At 44.6% G+C, this 26,788-nt stretch overlaps 1 protein-coding gene across 27 annotated transcripts in view; it reads left to right on the top strand.

Moving 5' to 3' along the window:
* Lrch3 (leucine rich repeats and calponin homology domain containing 3) overlaps positions 1–26,788 on the top strand; it is a 99,772-nt gene extending 72,984 nt beyond the window's left edge. For 3 of the 27 annotated variants that reach the window (NM_001371837.2, XM_087576171.1, XM_087576166.1), the window contains 8 exons: positions 1,114–1,167; positions 4,548–4,619; positions 5,682–5,730; positions 6,542–6,649; positions 8,156–8,259; positions 9,303–9,440; positions 16,627–16,704; positions 23,541–26,788. In NM_001371837.2, coding sequence (NP_001358766.2) covers positions 1,114–1,167; positions 4,548–4,619; positions 5,682–5,730; positions 6,542–6,649; positions 8,156–8,259; positions 9,303–9,440; positions 16,627–16,704; positions 23,541–23,678 — 741 coding nt within the window. In that variant the 3' untranslated portion in view covers positions 23,679–26,788. Of the gene's footprint in view, positions 1–1,113; positions 1,168–4,547; positions 4,620–5,681; positions 5,731–6,541; positions 6,650–8,155; positions 8,260–9,302; positions 9,441–13,027; positions 13,196–16,626; positions 16,705–20,289 lie in introns of those variants that run through there. The other 24 variants (XM_087576168.1, XM_087576162.1, XM_087576161.1 and 21 more) reach the window with 11 other exon arrangements.

The raw sequence follows: 26,788 nt of genomic DNA, 5'->3' as shown, positions 1-26,788 counted from the left end.
TATTGACCAATTTTCCCTATTTTCACCTCCTATAGTTTCAATTTATGATTATTGTTTTATTTGAACACTTAATGTAAGTGGGGCAAGATGGATCATCGAGTCCTGGCTTTTTCTGCCAAGCCTGATGACCAATTTGAGTTTAATTCTTCAGACCCCACTTGGTGGAAGATGACTCCCACAGGTTGTCCTCTGTGTTGTGACACTTGCATGTGGGCACACACACGCACGCACACACGCACACACACACGCACGCACACACACGCACACACGCACACACACGCACACACGCACGCACACACACACGCACGCACACACACGCACACACACGCACACACACACGCACGCACACACACACGCACACACACGCACACACACGCACGCACACACACTGGATGAATGGATGGGAGGGAGGGAGGGACGGAGGAGGGAAGGAAGGAAGGAAGGAAGGAAGGTAGGTCGGTAGGTCGGTTTGCTGTGGCACTTTTGCAGTACATTGTTTCTGCATCCCAGGTTCTCGGTCCCTGTGTGAGTTGCTTGTGTATGAGTACTGTGTATGAGGACGTGAGACCTGAAGCGTCCCCCTGCATTCTCACTTGTCTTTCTTCATACTGATAACTGTGCACGTAATGATGAGCTTAATGCATCTAAGTCCAACATTTTCTTTGAGATGACGTTTCAGTTTGAGCCCATCCAGGACTCATGCACACTATATAAGGTGATGGATGACCTTGAATTCCTGCCTCTCCTGGCCCCAGTGCTCTGTGCCAACAGACCAGTTAACATCTCCTTACTTGTCTAAGAAAGGCAATGAAGAGATACCTACACCAGAATTCGTTGTTCTCAGGTTTACTTTTGTCATTGGTTTACACAATGACCACAGATTGTTTATGCTCCAGCCGCATCAGCACCTCTCAGAGTTCTCCTGGGGCCTGAGCTTTAGGTGGAAGCCAGTACTCAGAATCACTGTCGGACTGTAATGGTGCGTGTGGTCCTATGTGTCCGCATCTTAGGATGTGTGCCTTCATGTGCTGCTTTCCTCTGTGTGTCCTTGTGGGATGTGTCACTTGTGTAAACCATTTGTTTTTGACATTGCTTATTTTCTCACCTTCCCAGTGTCCCTTCCCATCCAGAAGGTCTCAGCACACTGATGATAGTGCCTTGTTAGTGGTAAGAGAACGCAAATGGAGTTTACATGTGCTTAGAGTAACTTGTGATGTAAATACCATAAAACATGATGGGCGTCATGACTAAATTCTCTGTAAATAACCAGAACCACTCCCTCTGTTAACTTTGCAATCTCACCAGGCTTCTAGAGTTTGACTCTAGTGCTGCCCAAGGGAAACCATTTGCATTGAGAACCCTACTGGCTTTATATATGGTGAGACATATGTGATAGTTTGTTTTTTAATGTCTTTTCTAATTTTGAGGCCACATAGTTAATCATTAATTTGGCTCATGAGTCAGTCCTGTATGTTAGTTAGATGGAGTGCCACACTCCATAACACTAATTATATATGACAACCTATTTTACCGTGTATTTGGTTGCTGTTGTTTTCATTTTTACAGAGTGTCTCCCACCCCTTGCAAATATAAGCTGTGTCACACGTGCATGCGTGCACTGGTTGCAGAAGCAGTGACGACGACTTCACTTACCAAAGTGACGTTCAGATACTCACAGTGGAAGTTCTCGCATGCTCACCGTTAGCTCAGAGGAGCATCGCCTGCAGCGCTGTCTCCTGACAGTTGTGAACACAGCTGTACTACATTGCCTGTTGCCTCATCCACCCAAAGAGATGGACCATGAAGGCTTTATTTAATCAGTCTTGGAAGAGAATTCAACCATTTATAAAATTGCTTTTCCCATCATGTTTTATGCTACTTTTTTTTACCTTTTTTTTTTTATATACTCAAAAGTCTTGTGTGTGTGGTAACTCCTGTCTTAAGTGCTAGGCACTGCCATGGTGTGTGCTGTGAGCGTGTGAGCTTTAAAGTGAGTGAGGTTCTCACAACCAACCTGCACTGTTCCTCAGATTTCTGTGTATTCCATGGCCTTCTCTTCCATCAAGATGGACAAAGCCTTAAAAGTGGCCATGAGGACCAGCCTCTGAAGTATTAGCAGAATCTCACTGCCACAAGAAATGAATACATAGTTTATGTAGGAAATCGTGTGTTTCTGATGCCGGTTAGTTATCTTGTTCAGCTCTAACAGCAATCTTAAACATTAAGGTTAAACCTACTGGTAACGATTTAGTGTGGCTTGTCGAAGGTCACAAGCTGGTAAGGCCTGGTCTGGGTATGAATCTAACCCCAGGCCTGCTGGGTTGCCTTTCTTGCTTAAACCAAAGCTGAGATTTAATAACATACAGAGTACGTGATAAAAGTTGAAGTCTCCAGATGTTTTTGTCAAAGAAAAAGTAGAGTTTGGAGAAACAACAATAGTAAAATGCCCTTAGCATGAAATCCAAAGTTGCTTTCAGCCATGGTCGAAACACAAAATCCTGCATTTTGGCTGTTGGTATTCAGGCCTTGAAAATGGAACCTTTTAGGTGTTGTAATATATGCCTGTATTCCAGCACCAAGGGGGCTGAGCGTGAGCAAGAGGCTTGCCTTAAGTTCAAGGCCCTCCTGCACTACAAACCTAGTTCAAGGCAAGCTTAGACTATGTAACAAGCTCTCCAAACACCCAAAAAACACAATAACAGCAAAACTCTCATTTCTTTGTTTGATAAGGAATATCCAGCCAACATTGTACAAAGACTGGGGGGTAGAGTTAGAGTTAGGAGTTCAAGGTCACCCACTTTATCTCAGGGGAAGGGGCGTAGGAGAAGAAAATTATGTCTTAAGAGTCATGTTTTAAATCTTGTCTCTGATCTCAGAACTGTTCTTCAAAGGATTTTTTTCCACACTGCTCTTAAAATCTAAATTTGTAAAGTATGCCCTGAGTGAAGCCTTTGTGGGCTTTGGTGGCTTCGTCTCCATTCTTCTCTCTTGGCTCACTTCTTTTTGTTTTTTTGTTTTTTGGGGTTTTTTGTTTGTTTGTTTGTTTGTTTGTTTGGCTTTTCAAATAGGAAAATCCCTGTCCACATATCCTTGTAAATGTTATCCCTGCATGGACTACTGCATTCCTTGATTGATTTGTACTCATTCATCAAGGATCTGCTTAAGTATCACATCTAGCACAGGCTGCTCTGGCAGAGGACTTGGATTCGTACCCAGCACCACGTGATGCCTCAACTCTGTGTGACGCTATGCCAGCAGATTGGAAGCCTCACCCTGACCCCGCCAGCAGGCAGCAGGCACATACATTGAGACAAAACATTCAGAATATAGAATCATTATATAGAGAGTGTAGGGGAGGCCTGTGGTCATGAAGAGATGTCTTAATAGGTAAAATACTTGCCTTGCATGATTAAAGACCTGTCTTTGATTCTAGCACCCACTTTAAAAAGTCAGGTATGGTGGCACACACTCGTAATTCTAGTACTGGGCCTGGGCACTGCTGGATCCCTGGGCGTTGCTGGCTACCTAGCCTAGTCTACTTGACAAAGTCAGTGAGTAAAGCACTTGCTATGCGAGAGGGAGGACCTAAGTTTGAATCCCTAGAACCTATGTAATGCCGGAAACAGTAGTGCATCTGTGAGCCCCATGGTCCTACAGTGAGAGTGATGTGGACAAGCTCTCTGTCACCCGATTGTACAGCAGCTGAGGACAGAGACTCTCAGACAAGGTGGACCATGAGGACTACACCTCAGGCTGTCCTCTGACTCCATCTGTGCATCATGGTACCACTCACCCCTATATGCACACATGTTCACATACGTACATACCATACACATGAATGGTTGGGTTTGTTTTTTTTAAGATAAATGAATCAAATAAAAAAATGACCCTCTTTGAAGTTCTGGTTTGGAATTTCACTGACGCAGAGATGAAATGCTGTGTCACCCTTTACAGTGTGACGCTCAATCCTCACGGCTGACATCCAATATAACTTGGATTAACATTGAAAAAATTTTATTTTGGTTTATGCAAGCCTTGCTTGCCTAAAAATGAATTCTCTGTTTATGTTTATTTTCCTTTTCACAAAACAATAGAAGACAAATTAGTTTCAAAGCTCTTTTGCTAAGGTTATAGATGTCTTCAGTTTTATTTCCATCTGAAATAATTTTATTAAGAAATACCTCTTTTTATTAAAGATGTCTGTGTTTTGGGGAAATGTGAGCTCTGAAACATCTTTGTCTTTTCTTCCCTGTGACTTACTAGCAGCTACAGAACTAGAATGATGCCTCTACCTTCTAGATCAGTGTGGTCTGAGGTCTTAAGAGTATTCTGAATTATGCAGGTGGGAAAGCTCTGCTGTGTAAATGGTTGCTTGGTGCAGGTGTTCCCTGTCCCTTCCCTCTCAGCTCCGTTGGTATCTTAGTAAACACAGTAAATGGTTAAGTCTGTGGTGACCTTCCTTCTGCCAGCTTTACTGCTTAGCTCTGCCTGCTGACCATTTGCTAACTCAGATGCTGCCTTTTGTTTCTTCTCTGTTTGAAATTTAGTCCCTATCGGGCTTGGATGGAGTGAGCTGTGTGGCTACCCGGCCTCATTCTTCTGCCTTCACACCTCTTAAGGTATCTCTTGTTATATTAACGAATCAGGAAATTCTGAGAGGGGGTTGGGGTGTACAAAGTGGGTCTTAAATTTTCGATAGATTTCTATAACAGCAAGCAGGGCAGACTTGGGTCTCATGAAACACACCTAAAAGTGTGGAAGTGTTCGTTAGTACCGGTCCCACAATCATTCCAACTTCACTCCTCCATGCACAGTGAATGTTGCAAGGGGAATTTTCAAGAAAATGTGCATCCCTTCCACACCTCTTTGAGTTTGGGACAGAACAGACTCCTGTGTATCTGGCACACCTGCCTTCCAGTCTAGATGGTCTGGTAGCTGGAATGCCTCCTTTTCTTGCAATAAAGAGGAGGACCAGCCATGACAGGGCCCCGCCCACAGCATGGGCATCATCGTATTTCCATCCTGCACACATTCTTCCACGATCCAAGCCTGTCTCTGTCAACTGTGGCAGCCTAGACTTGAATGCCGAGGACATCAGGGAAACACTTTGGTTACACAGATGTGTTCCTCAGTGTAGTGCTTGTATGAGTTCTCCATAGTGGCCTTCAGAGCTGTCAGTGAGCTGTTGGCCATGCTTGATGGAGGCTCTTCAGCATCAGGAAGTCATGTGCAGCTGAACTCCTTACAGGAGAAACAGGCTGGAACTTGCAGTGGTGCACACTGCAATGCCAGCACTTGAAAGGCAGAGGCAGGAGGATCGCTGTGAGGTTGAGGTCAGCCAGGGCTACACAGAGAAACCCTGTCTCAAAAACTGAAAGGAGGAGGAGGGAGAGGAGAAAGGTTTCTCTTCCAGTATATATTTCTCAGTGATTATTTTTGCCTTAGAATGATCCTTTTTCACAGTACCAGAGAAGCTGGTTAGATCCTTAATGAATGTATTATATAACTGAGCAAAAATCTGTCTTCTTAAGAAAAAGTACAAAGTCAGTCAATTCACTAAACTTTGATTTCTAGACTTAGTTTGAAACAAATTGCATGACTTTCTTACATCTCCCTATGTTACTAAATTTTGGAACTGTCCTTTCTTGATTAGTAATGCTAATATGCCTGTTTCTCCACAGAGCAATGACAGAGTTGATGTCACCTCAAGCTTCCCTATGACAGACACAGGTAATAGAAACAAAAGTGATGTGTATGTTGTTTTTTTGATGGGTGAGAGAGAGAAAAACAGAGTCTTGTTATGTAGCCCAGGCTAGCCAGAACTAATGGTTCTCCTGACTCATGCTCCCAAAACCTGGGGTTACAACAGGAGCCTGTACCAGGCTCAGCAGTTACCCTTTACCAGGATTTGGTCCTCCCTCCCCCCTCTCTCTCTTTGAGAGAGAGAGAGACAGACAGACAGACAGACAGACAGACAGACAGACAGAGACAGAGATGATGAAAGTCTCATGTGGCCCAGGCTGGCCTGTAACTGGAAATAAAGATAAGAATATTCTGGGCTCCCGATTCTGGATCCAGCTCTAGAGCATTGACTGCCCCACCATGCCCGGTTCCAACAGAGCTGGGGAACAACCTGGCCAAACCCAGGCCTTCACGAATGCTAGCTAAGCACTCCATCAACTGAGCCCCAGCCCCAGCCCCACTTTAGCAGGTAGCATTTCTGTTTTTACTAGTTGGCCATTTGATAAGAAAAAAATTAATAAGAATTAGTAAGGATATAGTTTGCAGGAGACTGAGTTCAATGTATTAACTTTCAGTGTGCGTTTGCCAATATACTAAAAATAATTTTAAAACTAAACAGCTTTACTTTTATACATAAGCTTTTCATTAATGTGTAGAATCATCATCATTTTCCACCATCACCATGTTTAATTTGACTTTCTGTCTGAGCTGTTTATTGGACTCGTGTGACATTTGACTACATCACTTTGATTTGCTTCCCATCTCCTTTAACATCCCTTGCCTGTCCATGCTGCTGCAGCCCGGCATTCCCCTGCATACTCTTTTCCTGCTGCTACCCAGAGAAACCAACCCCAGCGCCCTGAAAGCTTCCTTTTCCGAGCCACTGTCAGGGCAGAAGCTAGTAAAGGTAAGTAAGTGGTAGCAACTTCAAAGGTGTGGCGGAGGGGGGTGGCTTTCACGGTGACATGAACTCTTACCTGCTGTTCCGTTGCATACCTAGATATCATCTTGGCAAAAATACTAACTCAGCAGGTGTCTGTGACCTCACTAACACTAATCAGGAGCATCAGGGTTTTGTTTGGATTGGAACCTTCTTAGTACTATATAAAACTTTATAATGTTCCAACTGCGTGATAATGCAAACCGTACATCCCTACATTGAGGAGGCTGAAGCAGAATTGATTTTAAGGCTAGCCTAGGCTACATTTCAAGATCCTGTCTCAAAGCCAAAATCAAAAAACATTAAACAAATAAACTTATTCCTTCAGAGAACATTCTTCCCGCAGTATGACTCCTTTCCCAGATCTTTCCGTATCGATAAGTATTGCACATTTATTTGTGTGCTTATTACCAGCGGTTGTACTCTGAGTAATATGCATGTGTGTTAAACATAAGACAGGCACAAAACATTGACAGCAACAGTTTTCACAATGTGCTGAATTTAATGTTCACAGTAGAAAGGGGACGAACACTGGTGTATCTGTACAATGGATGCCATGCAGGCAATGAAAATTGTGCAGACATCATACTGATTACCTAGGACGTACAGTACTGATGCATCTGTAATGTTGGCCAAAAGACGCCACAAACGAGGACACATACAATATTGTTTAACTTACAGAAATGTCTCCAAATGGACAAAATAAATCTCTGGTGTTTAAGGTGAGAATACCAGTACCCTTTGGGTTCAGTAGGCAGAGACTATGCAAGAGGCTTTGAGGTATGGATAAAGTTGACTTACAGCACTGAGCCATTTCATTTTGCGAGGACCATTTATTAACCTGTAATTAGATCTCTATAACTTTCCATATATGTGGTATTTGTCAATAAAGTCATTTGTAAATGGATGTAACTCAAACTAAAATGTTAATATTTTTAATGTTAATGTTTTGCCATTATAATTGTATATTTGAAATTTTCAACTGGTCCTTTAGTTACTTTCCAGCCCACTACCCTTTCAATTTACACAGTAGACTTGTTTTCTTTCATATAATAATAATAGTTTTTTAAAAGGAAACTTTTATTATTTTACTTTTATGTGTGTGGGTGTTTTGCGTGCTTGTGTGTGACTGCCACATGCCTGAGGGTGTCAGTGTAAGGCATCAGAACCCTGGAACAGGAGTTACAGATGTTTGTGAGCCACCATGTGGGTCTTCTTTTTGGTTTTTTTGAGATAAGGTTTCCCTGTGTAGCCCTGGCCATCCTAGAACTCACCGTGTAGACCAGGCTGGCCCCCAGATCAGAGATCAGTCTGCCTTTGCCTCCTGAGTGCTGGGATTAAAGGTGCCAAACCTGGGTCTTCTGTCTACAAGATCAGCAAATGTAGAAAGTGCCGTCTTGGCCAGGAGACTTGCCAGATAGATGTACTGTCCTGACTCTGGCAGTTGATCTGTATCTGTATCTTGTTTTCTAGGTCGCGCATCCCCACTTCTGTCCTCTGCACCTGCAACTGATGCTGCAGACTCCATAGCAAGACAGCGGGAAGAAGAGCTGAGATTAATAGATCAACTGCGGAAAGTGTGTGCATTATCTCTGCGCTGTGCTCGGCAGTGCCACTGCTCTAGTCTATAGCCCTTTGGTTACATGGCTACTTGGCCACCATTACCATAATGTCAGTCACGTCCACAGCATGCTGCGTTCTGTGACGAGTGCAAAAGAAATTTCACTATGAGGAAGCTCCTTTAAACTTGTTATTGAGAAACTTAGATAAGTGATTGAAAGGTCCCTTTGCAGCCGTGCTCACTTTCCTTTGCTTCTGTTTCTGTAATGTGTACGTGCCCGGCATAGTGGTCCTAGAGTTAACCACTCAGTTACCTGAGGTGACAGGGCCACCAGTTTAAGACCAGACTGTGCTACAGAGCGAGCCCCTTTCTTAAAAGAGAGAATTTATGCGCCTGTGCATATGCTCAAGCCATATGCACATGTTGGCTATTTTATTTTGGAATCGAACAAGAATCCAATTGGGGTTTCTGTTTTTGTTTGTTAAGACAACTTATCCCTATGTAACTCAGGCTGGCCTTGAACTCTGAGTCTTTTCTCCCTGGGCCTCTCTAGCCTGGAGTCTACAAGGCACCAAACCAGGACTCAGTGGTTTCCTAAATCATAAAATATAGTAATTTCTTTTGTGCTTTTGACCATCGTGATCTGGCTGTGATGCATACACTCTGACTCTAAGTTATTGACTTAAGTTAGAAGAAAAATGGAGACTATAGTATCTTACGTTCTTTTCTTTCCTGGAGTTTGTTTATGTTTTATGTTTTTTGGGTTTTTTTGTTTTTGTTTTTGCTTTTTTTTTTTTTTTTGAGACAAGGTCTTTGTAGCCCTGTCCAGCCTGGAACTCACTGTGTACCCCAGACTGGCCTCAGACTTGCTGTAATTCTTCTGCTGTCCCAGTAACCTAAATGTTGAGATTACAGGCATATGTAATCCTTCTGCACCCCAAAGTCTGGGATTAGAGGCATATGTCATCATGTTCAGCTTCTTTTCTGGATTTCTAACTATCTGTATATCCTATATGATAACCACTCTTCAACAAATCCATGCCTTTCCTGTCCGCACAGCACATTGAATACCGGTTGAAAGTCTCTTTGCCCTGTGATCTTGGAGCAGCACTAACTGACGGCGTTGTACTTTGCCACTTGGCCAATCATGTTCGTCCTCGATCTGTCCCAAGCATTCATGTCCCATCTCCAGCCGTGGTAAGTCGTAGTCCCAGGCAACATGGGCTATTCATCAGACGCTTCTCAGCTCAGTGGAGTCATTGTGCTGGAAGCTACCAAAGCAGATAACGAGGGCCAGTCCCGCCTTCCTCTTGTCACATTGACTAAGAAGAAGCAGACACGTGAACAGTAATGTACAGCATGTATTGAGTATTGTAAGACGTGTGTAAGAAGTGTGCTGTGTGTAAGTGTGAGAAAATACCAGAAGGAAGCCAGTTAACTACCTAAAGTATTCAAAGAAGCTTTTAGGGAAGAAATTGCACTAATTCAGTTATAAAGTATGGGCAGACATTGACCTGATAACAACTTACATCAGGGAATGTTGAGCTGTTGAGAAGAGATCACACTCAGGCTGAGTGTGAGGCTACAAGTGACTGTGGTAAATCCCAGGCTGTGTTTAGAGGCCTTAGAACAGATCAGGCAGTCAGAGGTCTGCTAGTGCAAACACTGGGCAGCTTCTGAAAATGCTGGATGTTTGTCCAGTGGGCACAGCAGTACAGTGCACACTGCTAGAACTTCACTGGGGGCTGGCAAGATGGCTCAGCCAGTAAAGAAGCTTGCCGCCAAGGTTACTCGTGCAGAAAGGGCTCTTTGTACTTTTCTGTCCATTTATGGTTAACTTGCTGACCTGACCCCCGGCTCCAGCCTGGAGTCTACAGACTGGCTGCTCTGTTGGCAGAATCCTGCCAGATGCCTTTGAGTTCTTTATTGTTGTTGCCTTTGTGGAATCAGAAAACGTATCACTAAGAGGCCTTCTCCTTGAAAGTCCAGTCACTTATGAACCAGACATTTTAAATATCAGGTTTTATCCCAATATCATGGTTTTTTGAAGAAAGTTTAGATTCACCTTTACAAAACAGTGAAATAGTGGCTGGAGAAGGGGGCTCAATAGGTTAAGCGTCTGCTCTTGACAAAGATCTGGGCTGAGTTCCTAGTACCTACGTGGTAGCCCACAACCATGTGTACCTCCAGTTCCTGGGCACCGTATGCCCCTTCTGACTTCATAGATACCAGGCACACAATGGTACAAAAACAAGCAAAGCAAGCACATAAAATAAATAAAAAATCTAAAAAGTAAGAAAAACCCAAAGTAGTAGTATAATACTAGTAAGGGTTGGAAAACAAGGGCCAGAGGGAAGAAATCATCATTGTTTAAAGTAGGAAGTCAGGCGATCCCGCCAGGAATGTTAGCAAGTTTTTCCATGGTTGAACTACCTAGTTTTTCTTCTTAGGCTACGCTAAGGTGGGTATTCGGCCTTACTAACGTGGGGTAGATACACTACCTCTTAGAGTGGGGTCAGGGCCTCTGGACATTGTTGTCCTGATTTTTATTCTTTAATTATGTGTATGTGTGCATCTGAATATGGATCTGTACGTATGCGTCCTGTCCTGACTGAGTCTAGAAGAACCAGATCCCCTGGAGCTGGACTTAGAGGTAGTTGTGAGCTATGTGAGTGCCGGGAACTGAACTGTGGTTCTCTGCGAGAGCAGCATCCACTCTCATCCTCTGAACCATCTCTGCAGCCCTTAATGCTGTCTCAAAGAGACATGATTATTAAGGCTCTAGGGATAGTTTTAAAAGGTTTCCTTGTATTTTAAGAAAAAGGTTTCTATCCTTAAGCTTACTGTTATCATGTGCCCTCTCAGTGGGTAGGCTTTTAGAGCAGTCGGAATCTGCAGAACTGAACCTCTGAGGGCCAAATAGGCCACATTTGGGAACAGCTCCTTAACCCATGAACTAGCTGTAGCATGGTCTGTGGATCCATTGCACTGATGCTGTGACGCCTGAACCTGTCTGTCTGCCTCTGTTCACTCCCCTCCCTAGCACTGTACTCAGTGGTACCTCTTGTAGCATGTATGTGTTTGTTTCTCAATGTTTCCTGACACCCACTTTGATTTTACATGTTTTCTTGTAAATAAGCCTGCCTTCCTTCCTGTGTAGATGTATATGTGTGTGTGAGACTAATACATGTTCTACTAGTTAACTACTTTGGCAGTTTTAATCATTTCTTCTACCTTGTTTTGCGGTAAAAGGGGAAAAATTAAAAAAAAAAAAAGTTGGAACCTAAAAAAAAAAGAAAAAAGAAAAAGGTTTCTAAATTTGTGTGTGTGTGTGTGTGTGCGCGCGCACGCACATGCACATGCACATGTGCCTGAAAGATTTTATGTGAATCACAGGAGCCCATGGAACCCAAAGAGAGCATTGGATTCCCTGGAACTGAAGTTAGAGGTGGCTATGAGCCATCTTATGGGTGCTATAAACCAAACCCATCATTCCAGCCCCATACTTCTATATAAAAATTTTAATGAAAGCAAATTTTAAAAATAAAGTTTTTGAGCCAAGTGTGGTGTGATCACAGTGTGAACCCCAGGATTGTGTCATTTACTGAAAACTGTTTCTTGTTGTGGTGTAGCTCAGCCTTAGCACACATCTTTAATCCTAAACAGTGAAAGTAAAACTAGTCTGTAGAAGGAAGCATCCATGTTTGAGAGATATCTAATTGAGTGGCAGATAAGGTAACAAATCAGAGGAAGATTTGTCAGAATTGGATATGCCCCAACTCTCAGAGAGAATGGAAACAGAAGCTACCTGACAAAGACCAGTACAGAGAGAAAGAAGAAAAGGACATAAAGACAGTTTATGGAACAGTTGTAGAGAGAGAAGTTGTAGAGAAAGACCAAACTAGACACAGGTGAAGATGCGAGAAGGAGCCAGAAGATTAGAACAGATTACACAAGTTACTTTAAAGCCAAGCAGAGCATTTCAGGAGCTGCGTAGATGAGCCAGAAGAGCTGAGTTGACCCAGCCAGCCTGAGCTCAGAAAGAACTAGGAAGGGTGAGCTTATTCAGCAGCAAGTCTCGGAGGCTGAAAACATTCTAGGCCTACATTAGTTTGTATGGAGACTAGAAGCTTCCAGGACTAGGCCTAGGTTAGCAGAGCAGGACAATAAAGGTTGTTTTTACAGTATACACCTTTAATTCTAGCACTTGGAAGTCAGAGGGAGGTAAATCTCTGTGAGTTCAAGACTAACCTGGTCAGCTTGGGCCAGCCAAGGCTACATAGTAAGACCTTGTCTCAAAAACAAGCAAACATAGACACAGCAAACAACTGTAAAGGTGTGGGCTAGTGAAGAGGTGCGACAGGTAGAGCTTGCCACACAGGCCAATCCCTGGAGCCCACCCAAAAGGGGAAGGGATGCGCCAACTTCAGAGAGTGCCACAGCACATATACCCCACACGTCATGTGTACACATAGTAATTATAAATAAAACATATAGAAAAAGCTGTAGGCTGGGCATGCTAGGTCATGCCTGTAATCCAAGCACTTAGGAGTTTAAAGCAGGAAGAGGAGGAGCTCAAGGGCATCCTGGGCTCACTCGCTCTCGCGCTCTCTCTCTCTCTCTCTCTCTCTCTCTCTCTCTCTCTCTCTGAGTGTGTGTGTGTGCGCGCGCGCGCACACGCCTGTGTCAAGTTTGAAGTCAGCCTGTGCTCCCCTACCTTAAAAATAATAAAGTTGGGGGCTGGAGAGATGGCTCAGCAGTTAACACCGACTGCTCCTCCACAGGTCCTGAGTTCAAATCCCAGCAACCACATGGTGGCTCACAACCATCTGTAACAGGATCTGATGCCCTCTACTGGTGTGTCTGAAGACAGCGACAGTGTACTCACATATATAAAATAAATTAAAATATATCTTTAAAAAAATAATAAAGTTTTCACTACCTGAAAAAAAGTTTGAATCACTTTAAATATTCAGAACTAATTATTTATCTCTTGTTCTTTTCCAATTTAGTGTATATTATAAATTTTCATTTATATCATAAATTTATTTCTCTATATTTTGAAGTAAAAGAGACTAGACTTTTCTGCCAAAAATCATAATGTCATGCCATTTGAAGTTCTGGGAAAACTTGGCGGTAGTGGGTCCCTGTAAGGTTTGCTGCTTAGGATAACACTGGGCCCCACAGTCTGAGTGAGTGACAGAGACTGCGGCCACTGACGAATGAGCCCTTTTATTGATGTTTCCAGAAGAGGTTGGGAACATGGGATTTGTGGGCTTCTTAGACACCAGGGTTCCATGCACCTAAACTTGTGTCTGGCCAGTCTCCTGAAGAATGGGTGCACACGTTGTGTCAGCGTGTGACAGGTCCCAGTCGTGAAACACTGGTCCACAGCCCTAGAATGTAGTGAATGCTGGGAGACAGTCGCTCCCCTCCCTCATCAATTAGAAATGTGTCCTGTGGGGAATATCCCAGGAAATCTCCCATTGTACCACACACTGGGATGTTTTAAGTTGCTACTACTGGTCTATAATAGCAGTGTGTACTGAGTCCCTTCTCACTCTCTCCTGCTGCCCTTCCCTACCTCACCCCATCCTTGGTCTTCATTTCCATATGAACCATAGTAAATTGCATTTGACCTAGTTTTTAATTAGCAGCACTGACTTTAACCTTTACATAGGTTGTCTTCCTATAGCCTAGTTTTGTCTGTCTATCCTTCCATAAACATCTATATTTCAAAAACAGACTTCCCTCTTTTGTAAAACAAAGTGTTCATGGTTGCTTCTCCTACTCAGCCTTCTCTCTCCTAAACTCAGACCAGGCCCCTGACGTCTTGCCCACGTCTTTGGAAGTAATGTGTCCAACTTTGTGAGGCAGAAAGAAAAACTGACACATGGAGAGATGGGTGGATACTCCAGAGTGAAGCTATTTGTCCTGTTGGATTTGGGAGGTTTTTTGTTGGGTTGGGTGTTTTTGTTGTTGTTTTTTTGGATTTTTGTTTTGTCTTGTTTGAGGCACAGTCTTATTGTATAGTTCTGGCAGACCTAGAACTATGTAGACCAATATGGCTACAAACTCCCAGAAATCTACCCACCTTCATCCCTTAAGTGCTGGGATTAAAAGTGTGCTGCTATTCCCAGCTAGTCTGTGTCTCCTTTAGCCTAGGCTAGCCTTGAACTCTGTCTCCCTGCCTGCACCACATCCTGGGGTTTCTGGCATATCTCAGCACACTGAGCAAGCCCTGTGTGCTCTTTATTTGGGCCCTTTGCCCAAGCTCCTCCTAGCAGCTTTCCCCTTTGCCTCTTAGTTCATCTTACCTTTCTCTGGCGCTAAAGAAGCCGTGGCACCAGGTGTCTTTTCGCACCTCACGGCCTAGTCAGGAGTAGCCATAGAGCCCGTTGTGAGGCAGCAGGTAGAGAAGCCTAGTCTGCTCTGCACCATCTGTCAGGAGATGATGATTGTACAGTTTATGTTTCATCTTTCCTGCCTTTTTACTTCAGTTAAGAACCTGGCATTGGCAAGGACGGGTGCTGTGCCAGATTATTGTTCTGTCAACTCGGCACAAGACAGGGTCCCCTGGGAAGAGGAACCTCAATTGAGAAAATGCCAAATTGTCGAGAAGGCTCTGCTCCATTTTCTTGATTAATGATTGATATAAGGGCCCAGCCTACTGGGGACAGTGGTGTCCTGGGTTTTATTTAAAAAAAAAAAAAAAAAAAAAAAAAAAGCAAGCTGAGCAAGCCATGGATGGGGAGCAAGCAGATATACACAGAATCCTCAGTCTCTACTTTGGTCCTGATTTGAGGTTCCTGCCCCCTTGAGTTCTGGCTGCCCTGATGGTAGACCCCAACGTGTGAAATGAGTACCCCCCTCCCTCCTCCAGATGCTTTTGTTCATGTCTCTGTGGCAGCAGGAGGAAGCGGCCCAGGCAGGGGCCCTCCCTGCACACTGAGTTCCTGTTGTCTTTTCAAGATCCTTTGCAAGTTGTTCCATCAGAACGGGGGGGGGGGGGGGGGGGGGGGGGATAATTGTCCGTCCCCTTCCCTCTCACTGGTTCCTTTTCATTGTCTGTGACAAAGCTAGTCCTTGCCCTGCCTGCCTTTGTCTTGTCAAGACGACAGTGCCCTCTTTCCTTGCTTTTGTTTCTTCTTATGACAAGGAATTATGTTTCTTATCTGCAGAAGACTCAGATTTTACAAGTGAAGTCTTGTTTTCTAGAGATGGTACAAGTGTCCTTGCACTTACTAATTTAAAAAATCTGTAGGCCACAGTCCCTGCAAACATCTGGCTTCCACATCTGGTACTTAAACATCATTTTTGAATATGAAATTCCTATTTTTCTTATATTATGTTCCATGATAACCAACTAGGTAAAAAGCAAAACTTTAAGAGGATATGAGATGCCTCTTTATTTCCAGTATTTACAGATCTTTATAGAAAAGTAAGCTCACTCCTTAGTAATTAAGCAAATTTTCTGTGTCAACATTTCATCTCGTAAAGTAGCTTTGTAGCCATTGTTAAGACTTTTTAATTTCCAAAAATGAGTTAAATGCAAAAAAAATAGGGCCACTATTAAGAGCACTGGCTGCTCCTGCAGAGAACCGGGTTCAATTCCTAGCACCCACACGGCAGCTCCCACCTGTCCATAGCTGCAGTTCCCAAGGACCCAACACCTTCTAGATTCTACAAGCCCTGCATGTACAATATATACAGATACACATCTGCATGTATGCAGACAAAGCACTCATACATATAAAATAGTAATAAAATGATAATTTAAAATAGAACCAGGCATGGTAGCGCACATCTTTAATCCCAGCACTTGGTAGACAGAGACAGGTAGATCTCTAAGTTCGAGGCCAGCCTGGTCTACACAGTTCTAAGCTATCCAGGGCTTTGTAGAGAGCCATAGCCTCAAAAAATAATAAACAAAAGAAAATAAACTGTTAATTGTGGCCACACTTGAACAATGATCCACTGGATGATACATTTTCTTCATGTTCTCTTCAGTTTTCTTTTGTTTCAAAATGAAAAAATATCTTCTTACCACTTACCTTACTAAACCAAAGCAAATACAGACATTGGAAGGTGCCAAACTCTTCTCATAGCCGGCTCCTATTTCTGAAGATACTATTTTCTTGGAAAGCAGCCACAGTGGCCCCTTCCTCCTTGTGGATGATTTCCTGCTCCTGGCAGAATTGAGTGGCAGCAACAGTTCCGAGGCTCTTGAGATGAACGCTCATTGTTTGATCTTCTAAGGAGTTTGCAGAGCCCCTAGTGTGCCTAGCGGCTGTCTGTGAGGCTGGTGGCAAGAGTAGTGTGAAGTTTGCATTCTTTTGGACCTTTGTTGATAACAGTTTCCTCTTTTCTTGTCTCTCGGCAGCCTAAATTAACAATGGCAAAGTGCAGGCGGAATGTGGAGAACTTCCTGGATGCTTGCAGAAAGATTGGTGTACCCCAGGTAATGTGTGTGTGTGTGTGTGTGTGTGTGTGTGTGTGTGTGTGTGTGTGTGTGTGTGTGTGTGTGTGTTCATGCGTGCGCACATACACATGAGCTTGCAATGTGTGTGTGTATGATTGTTCTTACCAGGAATAGCTGCAAACTGCTGACTCACTACTAACATGATATGTTATTACAAGACTGTCAGCGTTCTTTCCAGCAATATTCCTTCATGCTTTCCTCATGAAATAACTATGTTATAACTAATAAATTAAAAATAATTGTTCTGTTTTCTTAAGCATCCCACTAGCTGTTTGACTAAATAGAGCTATATTTAACAATATTTTCCGCACAGGTACCTTTCAGATTGGGAATTCTTTTTTACCTTCAGCTTTTTAACATTTTTAAATATATTTTAAATGTATTCAAAATTTAATTTTGACTAATTTTAGACTTCACAAAATCATATAAAAATAGCAGAGTTCTATTTGCCAGAAGTTTAAGTTAAATTCACAAACAGTATATCTGTACAGGTAGACAGTCCAAACCATGCTAAATCTTACTAGATAAGAGGTTAATTCAGCCCCGCCCGTTTGTCCACTAGGCTGCAGTTCTCTGGAAGTTAGCACAGCCTCCACTTGTGAGCATGTTTTAGGAGACAGTGCTTCCATCGGCCTCTGTCGCAGTGCTTCTCAGCCTGTGGGCCATGATCCCTTAAGGGGTTGACTGACCCTTCACAGTGGTCACCTAATGCCATGGGAAACACAGATGTTTACATTACAGTTCATAGACGTGGCAAAACTACAGTTGTGACGTAGCAATGAAAATGATTTGATGGCTGGGGAACTGTTAAAGGATCCTGTGTGGCATTAGGAAGGCTGAGACCCATGGCTCTATTTTCTTTCCTGTCATTGACAGTACTATAGTTAAACATTACTTACAGATTCAATCGGAAAAGAAATGTTTGCACTGCTCTTTCAGAGGCCCCTTTGAAGAGCAGTTAGAAGCTGCCTTACTCTTGGGGTGCACAGAGCTGTCAATGACAGAGGAAATGGGCTCTTTGATCCAGTGTGTGTGTGCTCAGGCTGATCTTGGAACTCTGGAAGCTTCCCTCCCACCCCAGCCTCCAGTGCTGGAACTGTGATGCACACCACCATGCTTAACAACACTGTAAAAAAAAGCAACTTGATGTGGTGTGTGGCAGTTTCTGTTTTCTTATTTTATTTGCTTGCTGGAGATGGTAGCTGTGCCTCCCGCTTGCTCTGCTGAGCACATGGTCCATGTGCCACTGAGCCACACCCTCCAGCCCTTAAGCCATAGCTTTGTCTGCAGTGCGGAAACCACAGGCCTCCTCTGTCAGAAGCTCAGGACTGGCTCAGGACAGGGCCCATCAGAAGCTCTGTTTAGCCCTCGTAGCCTCCCAGTGATGCTTTTCTCACTGGCCAGTCACCCAGTTCACCATCCTGCTCTAACTGGCCCAGGATTCAGAGAGCACCTTCACTTGCAGCTTCCCATGTCAGAGTAGAAAAGTCTGGTGTCTGCATTAGCCAGCATGCATTCCACACCCGCTTCTTAGCCTTATCAGGTAGAACATCCATTCTGTTCTTTTTTGCTGTGATGTGGGTTTGTAGTTCTGTTTTCTAAACTCAGGTATGACTTTTTTATTCTTATAGACAGAGTCACACATTTTTATATCATTGTTTTATAAAAATTTATAAAACCATATTACACATACTGAGACCATTTACCATCCTCTAAGGAACTGGCAGTATATTCTCCATAGTGACAGACCTAAGGTTCATATGCACACATGTGTATGTGCACATGTTAGTATTCAGGCATTCCCATCTCATGTCAGCACACCCTGTGTACTGAACCAGAGCGTGAAAGCGCAGGGAGCAGCAGCTGGGGCTGCCCCTGCTGGAACTGAGAGCCCCCCAACACCGTTTCTAGACACGAGAGCCCCCCAACACCGTTTCTAGACACGAGAGCCCCCTCAACACCGTTTCTAGACATGAGAGCCCCCTCAACACCGTTTCTAGACATGAGAGCACCCCCAACACCATTTCTAGACACAAGAGCCCCCTCAACACCATTTCTAGAGGTGAGAGATCCTGCCACACTCTGCAGAGCCATCTTGTCTCAGACATAAAGTCTGTAGACTGGAGCTCTTTCAGAGCTCTGTTCTGCCGTTGGTCAGCAAACTGTACAGTCAGTGTGCTTTACACCACGTACTTAAGTCAGCGTTTTCCAAGTGGGGCTTACAAGTGCTTGTTACAGCCCAGCCAGCGTTCAACCTGAGCTGAGCTATTCGAAGGCAGAAGCAGAGAGAGAAAGTACAATTTAAAACTGACCTTTTCCCAGGGTGGTTAGACTGGGGTTCTTTATCTCCACCCTCCCACTCCGAGGAAATGGACATCCACTCAGACCACTTCTTCCTTCTCCCCTCTGCCTTCCACCCACTTCTCTACCAGCTTCAAAGAGTTCTAGTTGTGCTTCTACATCTGCTAAAAAACAGTCATTTTTCTGGACAGAGTGAAGGATAAGGAACTCACAAATTGGTAGCTTCCTTCTGGCCCTCACTGAACTGTGAAACAGAGCGCATAGTATCTTAGTGAGTCAGACTTGGGGCCCAGGTAGATGGTAACTGTGAAGGCCGTCACTCACTGTGTAGTCAGTGTAACTACTAAGTGTTGTGTAGAGTGAGCTGGGAGTCCGCACGGGAGGAGCATGGCTGTGCTCGCCTCAGGAGACTGGAGCAGGAAGATCCCGATTGAAGGTCATCTCCAGCTCCCTAGTGAGTTTGACCTAATCTGAGCAACATGAGACCCTGTTTCAGACAATAAAATGAAAGAAAATGGACACACAAAAATGAATCAAATTATGAAGGAAAATGGGATGGGACATAGCAAAGGTAATGTTTCCCTAGGATCTATTCCCAGCTCACCCTCAAAATGTGAAGGAATCACTAAAAAATAAGGAAACACAGAAAACCTCTGGATAGGGAAGTTTATGGAGATTCACTTTTATTATTATGCTCTTATTAAGTGTTTTACATTTTTTAAAAACCTGTATCGAGTCCAGTGTCTTATATACTAGAATTATTATATGTTAATATTTCCAGACTGAGTCCACTAATGGTGACTTTAGACACTCCTTCCATTCTGTCGTGAGCCTAGTAAACTACATCTAGGGATGATGGACTTGATCTCATGGTTGGAGTCAGTGCACCTGACTCCACAGTAAACCTCCCTCATTGCAAGGCTTGCCTGGCCTCGTGATTCCCCACTCTAGTGAACAACCTTGTTGTCCTCACTTCCCCCCAGTGTGAGGAGGACTGAGATGACACACACCTCCCACTGTCAGCTCACACAGCCTGGGCCACTGCAGCTCTTCTCACCAGGCTCACTCTGCCGCTCAGTAAAACCTCACCTGTGCTGCGTGGATGAGCCCACCTTTTGTTCTTCAGCATTTTCTTATTTACGATGAAATACCGCAGGGTGTGTGTCCGACTGTGACTGATGGTTTTCTGAGCTCTGCATTCATCTGCGGTCTGCTGCACTGACTGTGTTTTTCTGTTTTCCTTTCCTGCTCGCATTTGGACAGGACAGTCTCTGTTCTCCTTCCGACATCCTTCAGCTAAACCTCAGCGTTAAAAGAACTGTCGAAATGCTACTCTCTCTTGGGGCACATGCAGAAGAATCCAGCTTTGTCTCTCTGTCTGTCCAGCTTCTGGGTTTTGTGGCATTTTACTGTTCGTTAATGTTAATTCTCTGTGTGCTCTATTACCGGGTCTTCACCTATAGCTGACCTGCAGCCAGTGCCGTCCAGCTCCTTCCGTGCTTGGTGAAGGTTTGTTTCTCTACAGAATTGCTGACACACGTGTGTTTTCACACTGCTGACTTGAGAGGTGCATCATTATCTGTCCTGTGTCCACAGAGGCAGTGCACTGCACAGTAGGCTAGCGACAGCTGACAGAGAAGAGCGTTCCCTCTAGTCCCTAGCTCCCCTCCTGCCCTGTGGCCTTGTCTCTCATATGGAAAGGCTACAGCATTTTTATTAAAACAATCCTGAGCCATGGAGGACTCTGGCCATCTTTTTATACTGTGATACAACCTCAGTTTTGAAGTAAAGACTACGATATCTGAGCCTTTCTTTTCTTTCTTTTTTTTTTTTTTTTTTTCGGAGCTGGGGACCGAACCCAGGGCCTTGCACTTGCTAGGCAAGCGCTCTACCACTGAGCTAAATTCCCCAACCCCTTATCTGAGCCTTTCAACAGCTGCTCATCATGAAAATTTTGGTAGCATTTCTAGTTTGGATTACCTTGTCAGTCAGGTCTCCGCCCCGAAGTCCTAACTTACCCCCAATTTTAACAGTGTTTGGACATTTAGAAGTCATGGGGCATTTAAAATACCCCAATAGTTTGGTTTGAATTTTTAGTTTAAAAATACTGGAGATTTCCCAGACTGCTGTTCTGAGCCCACTGAGTCTGTTGAAGACCATGCACACTAAGCAGCTGAACAGAGTCCGCATCTGAGGCGATCTGGTCGTGGTCACCATGTGTGCTGCCTGAAAACAGATCCCCTGCCAGAATCTGTTGGAATGTGATGTTTGGAATTCACATCATTTCTAACATGTGACTCATTCTTATAGGTGAAGTGTGTGTTGTAGGCTGTACAATTGTGTCTGAAACTGTATCTGAGCCACAGATCCCCAGGAAGTTGCAGTCTGCTCTCAGAGTCTTAGTGAATGGTGTCTGCACTCGGCCGGAGAGAGACACGGCTGCAGTCAGGTGGCAGTTCTCACAGATTCTACCCGCAAACTCCACTAACAGCTGACCCTCAGCTCAAGCGACAACAGCAATGCAATGTCCCGCTGTAGTCCTCTGGCCCTCAGCTCAGGGGGTGACAGCAGCACAGTGCCCCACTGTAGTCCACTGACCGCCTGCTCCTCCTCGTTTGCTTCGTGTGAAGCGAGCTGTGAGCTGTTCTTTATTGCCCACTGCCCGTGCTCTGCAGTGCCACCCTGCGCCGCTACACAGCCGTGCCTCCAGAGTGCTTATAAGACTTCAGATCCGTGATTACTGTCTGAGTCCTGTAGAGTTTTGTCTTTTTACACACGCACACAGTCAGGCTTAAAGCCAGGTTTGATGATACATGCCTGTAATCCCAGCACCTAGGATGCTGAAACAGGATGACTTTGAGTTCAGTCTAGGCTACACAGCAGGACCTTGTCTTTTAAAGGACAAAAAAACAAAGCCCCACAGAGGCCTGCATGTGGTGTGGCCTGGCAGTGGTGGGTTCCTAGGAACCCTCCGCAAAGTTGATGTGCAAGTGGAAGGGCTACCTCTGAGTCGCTTCTGGACCACTGTGCACCTCACCACCTGCCCTTGGCTCAGGCCTGGGTGCTGATGAGCAAGCAGTGGGAAGGGCTTGTCCCATACAGAGCTAAGAGATCCATCCTTTTACCGCTGTCTAAGTTTTGTTCATTGGATTTTTGGAGACAGGGTTTCTCTATGTAGCCCTGGCTGTCCTGGAACTCTCTGTAGACCAGGCTGGCCTCAAACTCAGGTATCTGCCTGCCTTTGCCTCCTGAGTGCTGGGATCACAGCTGTGCACCACTCCCACCTCCCAGTGCAGATTCAGTTTAAACAAAGCTACTCTGTAGTTGCAGAGGTATTCAAAGTATTAATTCAAACTGCTAGTCTTATTAGCAAACCAAAAGATTGCTGTGACTTTAGCAAAACCAGCATTAGATAGAAAAGTAATTATATCAAGTACCAATAACTGCCTTAAAGACGCCTACTTGCTGTATTTTTATTACAGTTAGTTTTGTAATGTTTCAAGTGGTGCAGAGTGTGATGGAGTGAGTGCTCCTGTAACCCTCACACTGAGGCCAGCCTGAGCTGTCCAGCAAGGCAATTCCCACTAAAAACAGAAAGTTAATTTTAGCTGGGCTTGGGGGTGCATGTCCATAATCCCAGCCCTTGGGAGGCAGAGACAGAAGGATGTCTGTGAGTTCCAGGTTCGCCTTGTCGACATAGAAAGACTGTCTCAGTCAGTCAGTCAATCAATCAGTCAATAAATTTGATGAAAAAAGAAAAGCCAATGTTATACTGAGATCTGCCTTTTTCTTACCAGAATAACCAAACTGGTACTAAGTCAAACAAGATAGGTGTATCCACCTTCTTCCCCAGATGGCGGCCATCTTTGGTGGGCCAGTTACTAAGATGCGAGCTTACCCAGTAGTCCACCAGCAGTTATAATGTTAAAACTATCCTACTGGGCTAGATTTATGTTATGACCTTGAACTCATAGACCTGGCTCTGCGTACTGAGTTACACACTCAGCTAAAACACAATTTCTTTTTTAAATATGACTTTTAACTCATTTAGTTTTAAGCCTCCCCTTTCCTTCAGTCAGAGTCATTCACAAACCATGCTGTGTCCCTGCTGCCTGTACCCTTCCCAGAGCGTCCTCTGTGACCCCTGTCTTCCACTTGAGCACTGCTGTATCTGGGCTGTTTTTACATTTGTACCTGCTCTGTAAGTCTGCTCTGGTCTTTGTTAGAGATAGAATGTGGCTTTCTGCAGTGTTCTCTTCTTCTCTATCCTTTAAATGTGTGTCCCGTTGGTCTTCTGCTTTCCAAATGTTCTCTATGGACTGTGATTATGTTAATAAAGTATCCCTGAGTGTGAGACACGCCTGCGTCTGCCTCCTTTAGCAGGGTGGGTTTACCAGGAACTTTCTATATGTCACTCGATTATTATGGGGGGCAGGTGGGAAGGCCTTGTGTTCTCTCAGCTCTCTGATGTTCACCCTGTTTTCTTATTTGTTTGTTACATTGTCCCCTTTCAGGAGCAATTATGTTTGCCTCTGCACATTTTAGAAGAGAAAGGGTTGGGCCAGGTTGCAGTGACAGTCCAGGCCCTCCTGGAACTTGCCCCACCCAAGCAGCAGCCGCAGCAGCAGCCACCACAGCTCTCTGCTGTCTGAGGTCTCCCCGGGCCCTGCATGTTGGCACAGCAGGACAAGGAGCAGGAGGACTTGATCACTGGTGCTGCCTGCTCAGAGTGAGCCCTGCGTGTTCCTAGAAGCACTGTCTCATGATTCCTGCTGGGAATATTGTGTTCCATTTCTCCATTTTAGGGGAGATTAAACCCATTTCCACTATTGCTTATTTTTAATGAAGACACAGTTTTTTTAATTGGAACTTTCATTCCTGAGGACCCATCATGGAAGACTAAGCTGCCTGTGCTTTTCTTCATGGGGAGCAGGCTCGTTTTCCATGCCAGAGCCAGTATTTTCACAGCTGGATAGCAAGCTCTTTCAGAGGACAGATATGTTATTATCTCTGCCAGCTGCCAGGTGTCTACAGCTCGATGGTTTCCACCATTGGACTTGATTCTTCTGGAGCATTTGTGAAATCCAGACTTGCATCAAAGGTTGGGACGTGGCCTGGGAGCCTGCATTTTCAGCAGACATTGTGTTTCTCGGGCAGTGGAGACCACTGTTTCCAGACACATAGTTATGTGGTTTGGGGTACCACCCCTGCTGCAGTTCTCAACCACATTCAAATCAAAGGCTAACTTATGATGGCTTGGACTTCTCTGTCAAAGAGAGCAAAACCATAGAGAAGCCCGAGGTTCTGCACAGTATAACAGGTATCTAAGGCCAGTACCCAGGCCCCTCCCCAGGCCTGCCTACTCCTACCCCATCTTTTTCTAGAGAGTGGTTCCGTGCTCACCCTGCTGTTTCCTGAACAGACACACTCCACACACAGTTGTAAGCTCTAAAGTGTAGCACGCACTACCCAGCAGTGTTTGCATTTGCCTCAGTGAGCCCTGCGTGCTGATCCCAGGCACCTGGACCAGGCACAGCAGACTCAGTTCCCCGCTCCTGGGACTGAACACAAAGCCAATAGGACTGAAGGAAAGACATTTCTTAGAATCCTTGTAGGTGACAGCTAGTTTCCATAGCTACAAGAAAGCACTGAGAGCAGCTTCTTGTCTCTCATCTGTCCCCTCCCTGAGACCCTCCACTGTGAGCAGAGAACAAATAAACCAAGGACTCCAGCACAGTGTATGGTCTTTACTTAAGCACAAAGGCTTCTCTCCCGAGATTTTGGACTCCTTAGTTGTTAGTTGTGTCTTTGGTGTTTGCTGCAGTTAGAACTCAAATACAGTAATTACATAAAGCTTTTTATTTTATGGGTTTTTTTCCTATAGATGTTAACTTTTGTGGGTTTTCTTCCCAAGGCTTGCATTTCAGAACAGTATTACCCTGTGCAGCATCTGAAACCTTTGATACTGGACCAGGCTCCATCCCATCCCCAGCATCACCTGAAAAAGGTTCAGAGGCGCACATGGCCTGTGACTCCAGACATCCCAGAAGTGGGCGCTGGAGGATCAGGATTGGGAGCCCAGTGGGCTGTACAGACTGTGGCTGGAGACTCGGCTCAGTAAGAGCACGTGCTGCTCCAGCAGATCAGGGTTCAGATTCCAACACCCACAGGTCAGTTCACAATTGCGTGTAACTCCAAGGGCCTGCAAGTACCAGACACACACATGGTGTACAGACATGCATGAAGGTAAAACGCTCATGTACATAAGATGAATATCTAGTCAAAATAATGTTTCTCCTTGTTTGTGCAGAGAAGTGTTGATTAGAATGCTGCCACTTTTATTCAAGTTTAAAAGTCTGTAACAGCAGCCAGGCATGATGGCTCGTGCCTGTAACTCCAGCAACTAGGGCAGGAGAATCATGAATTTCAGGCCAGCCTTGGCTACATAGCAAGACCTTATCTTGAGAAAAAGTAAGTGTAGCATAGAGTGTCTGCGCTCCTGCCCAGTCCTTGGTGGTCCTCACAGAACAGTAGGAGCAGAGCCCGGAGCCCAGCCCTCGTCAGCAGTCCACAGAGCCAGCAGCCAGAGCTTGCTTATGACCAGCTGTGCTCTGGGGTGCACAGTTGCTTCCGTCTAGGCAGCATAGACCTCTGCATAATTCCTAAATTCCAGACTTTAACTGTATAGAAAATGGCTCCAGAAGACATTGCATAATACAACACTTGGAATGGCTGCAAGAGTTCCTAAGAGAAAGTTGACATTGCCGAGCATGGTGGCACATGCCTTTAATCCCAGCTTTTGAGGGACAGAGGAGGCAGATCTGGTCCACATACTGAATTCCAGGCCAGTCAGGGCTCCATAGTGAGACCCTACTTCAGAGAGAAGAGGAGGACATTTTAACACTGTCGCTCTCCTATGACACCTTTGAATGGTTAGGGCAGGAACGACTGTGGTACAGCTCCTGTGAGTCAGCACACAGCAAGACCGGGCTTCTGTTGGGCCTTTGTGACTTCTTACAGGTTTCCAAATTGGAAAGGACAATTCATTTGGGTATTCAACCTTGCTAGGCCCCAGCAGGAGATAGGCTAATATCTAATTAGCTTATTAGCCATGCCATAGTCCCCTGACTGGAAATGGCTACCTTGCCCATGCTAAGGTAGATATGCCAAGAGCCTGCCCGGCTCTGCCCTGCCACCACAGAGACGCTATGTCAGCAGTCTCCAGGCTGCCTGGCACTCCGACCAGGATTTCCCTGTAATGAACAAGTCTGGTAAACTCTCTGGAGGAGGAACCTTGGTATCTGTCTAGAACAGATGAGAAAAGGCAGAGCAGTGGATGGCTTCAACCCAGCAGCTCTGTAAATCCACCCTTGCAGCTAATGAAGGAGCCCTCCATTTCTTTGCCTCTAGTCAGCAGTGACTAACGACGTGATAGGCAGAGGAGTCTGATGGACTTTTAAGAACTAAGTACCTAGATGGTTGTAGAAATGAAGGAAAACTTGGTTATAGAAGCCTTTTGTATACACATTGCAGTGAGGTGGTTTACAGCAGATTTTATTTCTGAAATGTTATAAACTTGTAATTAATGAAAGGTTTTATAAACATTGTCCTATATTTGTATGTTTGTAAATATATTGTGTAAGTTCTAAGTATAAATATGTCAATATTGTGTGTTATTTTAAATTGCCTGTATGTCATCTTATAAATGGACATTAAAATAAAAGCCAATCCTCCAGTAGCATGTAATAAACACTTTAAAATA

Source organism: Rattus norvegicus, chromosome 11 (genome assembly GCF_021556685.1).
Source record: "Rattus norvegicus strain SHRSP/BbbUtx chromosome 11, alternate assembly SHRSP_T2T, whole genome shotgun sequence".
Taxonomy (NCBI): Eukaryota; Metazoa; Chordata; class Mammalia; order Rodentia; family Muridae; genus Rattus; species Rattus norvegicus.
The sequence above is the reverse complement of the archived record's forward strand: the minus strand, read 5'-3'. Positions and strand labels throughout refer to the sequence as shown.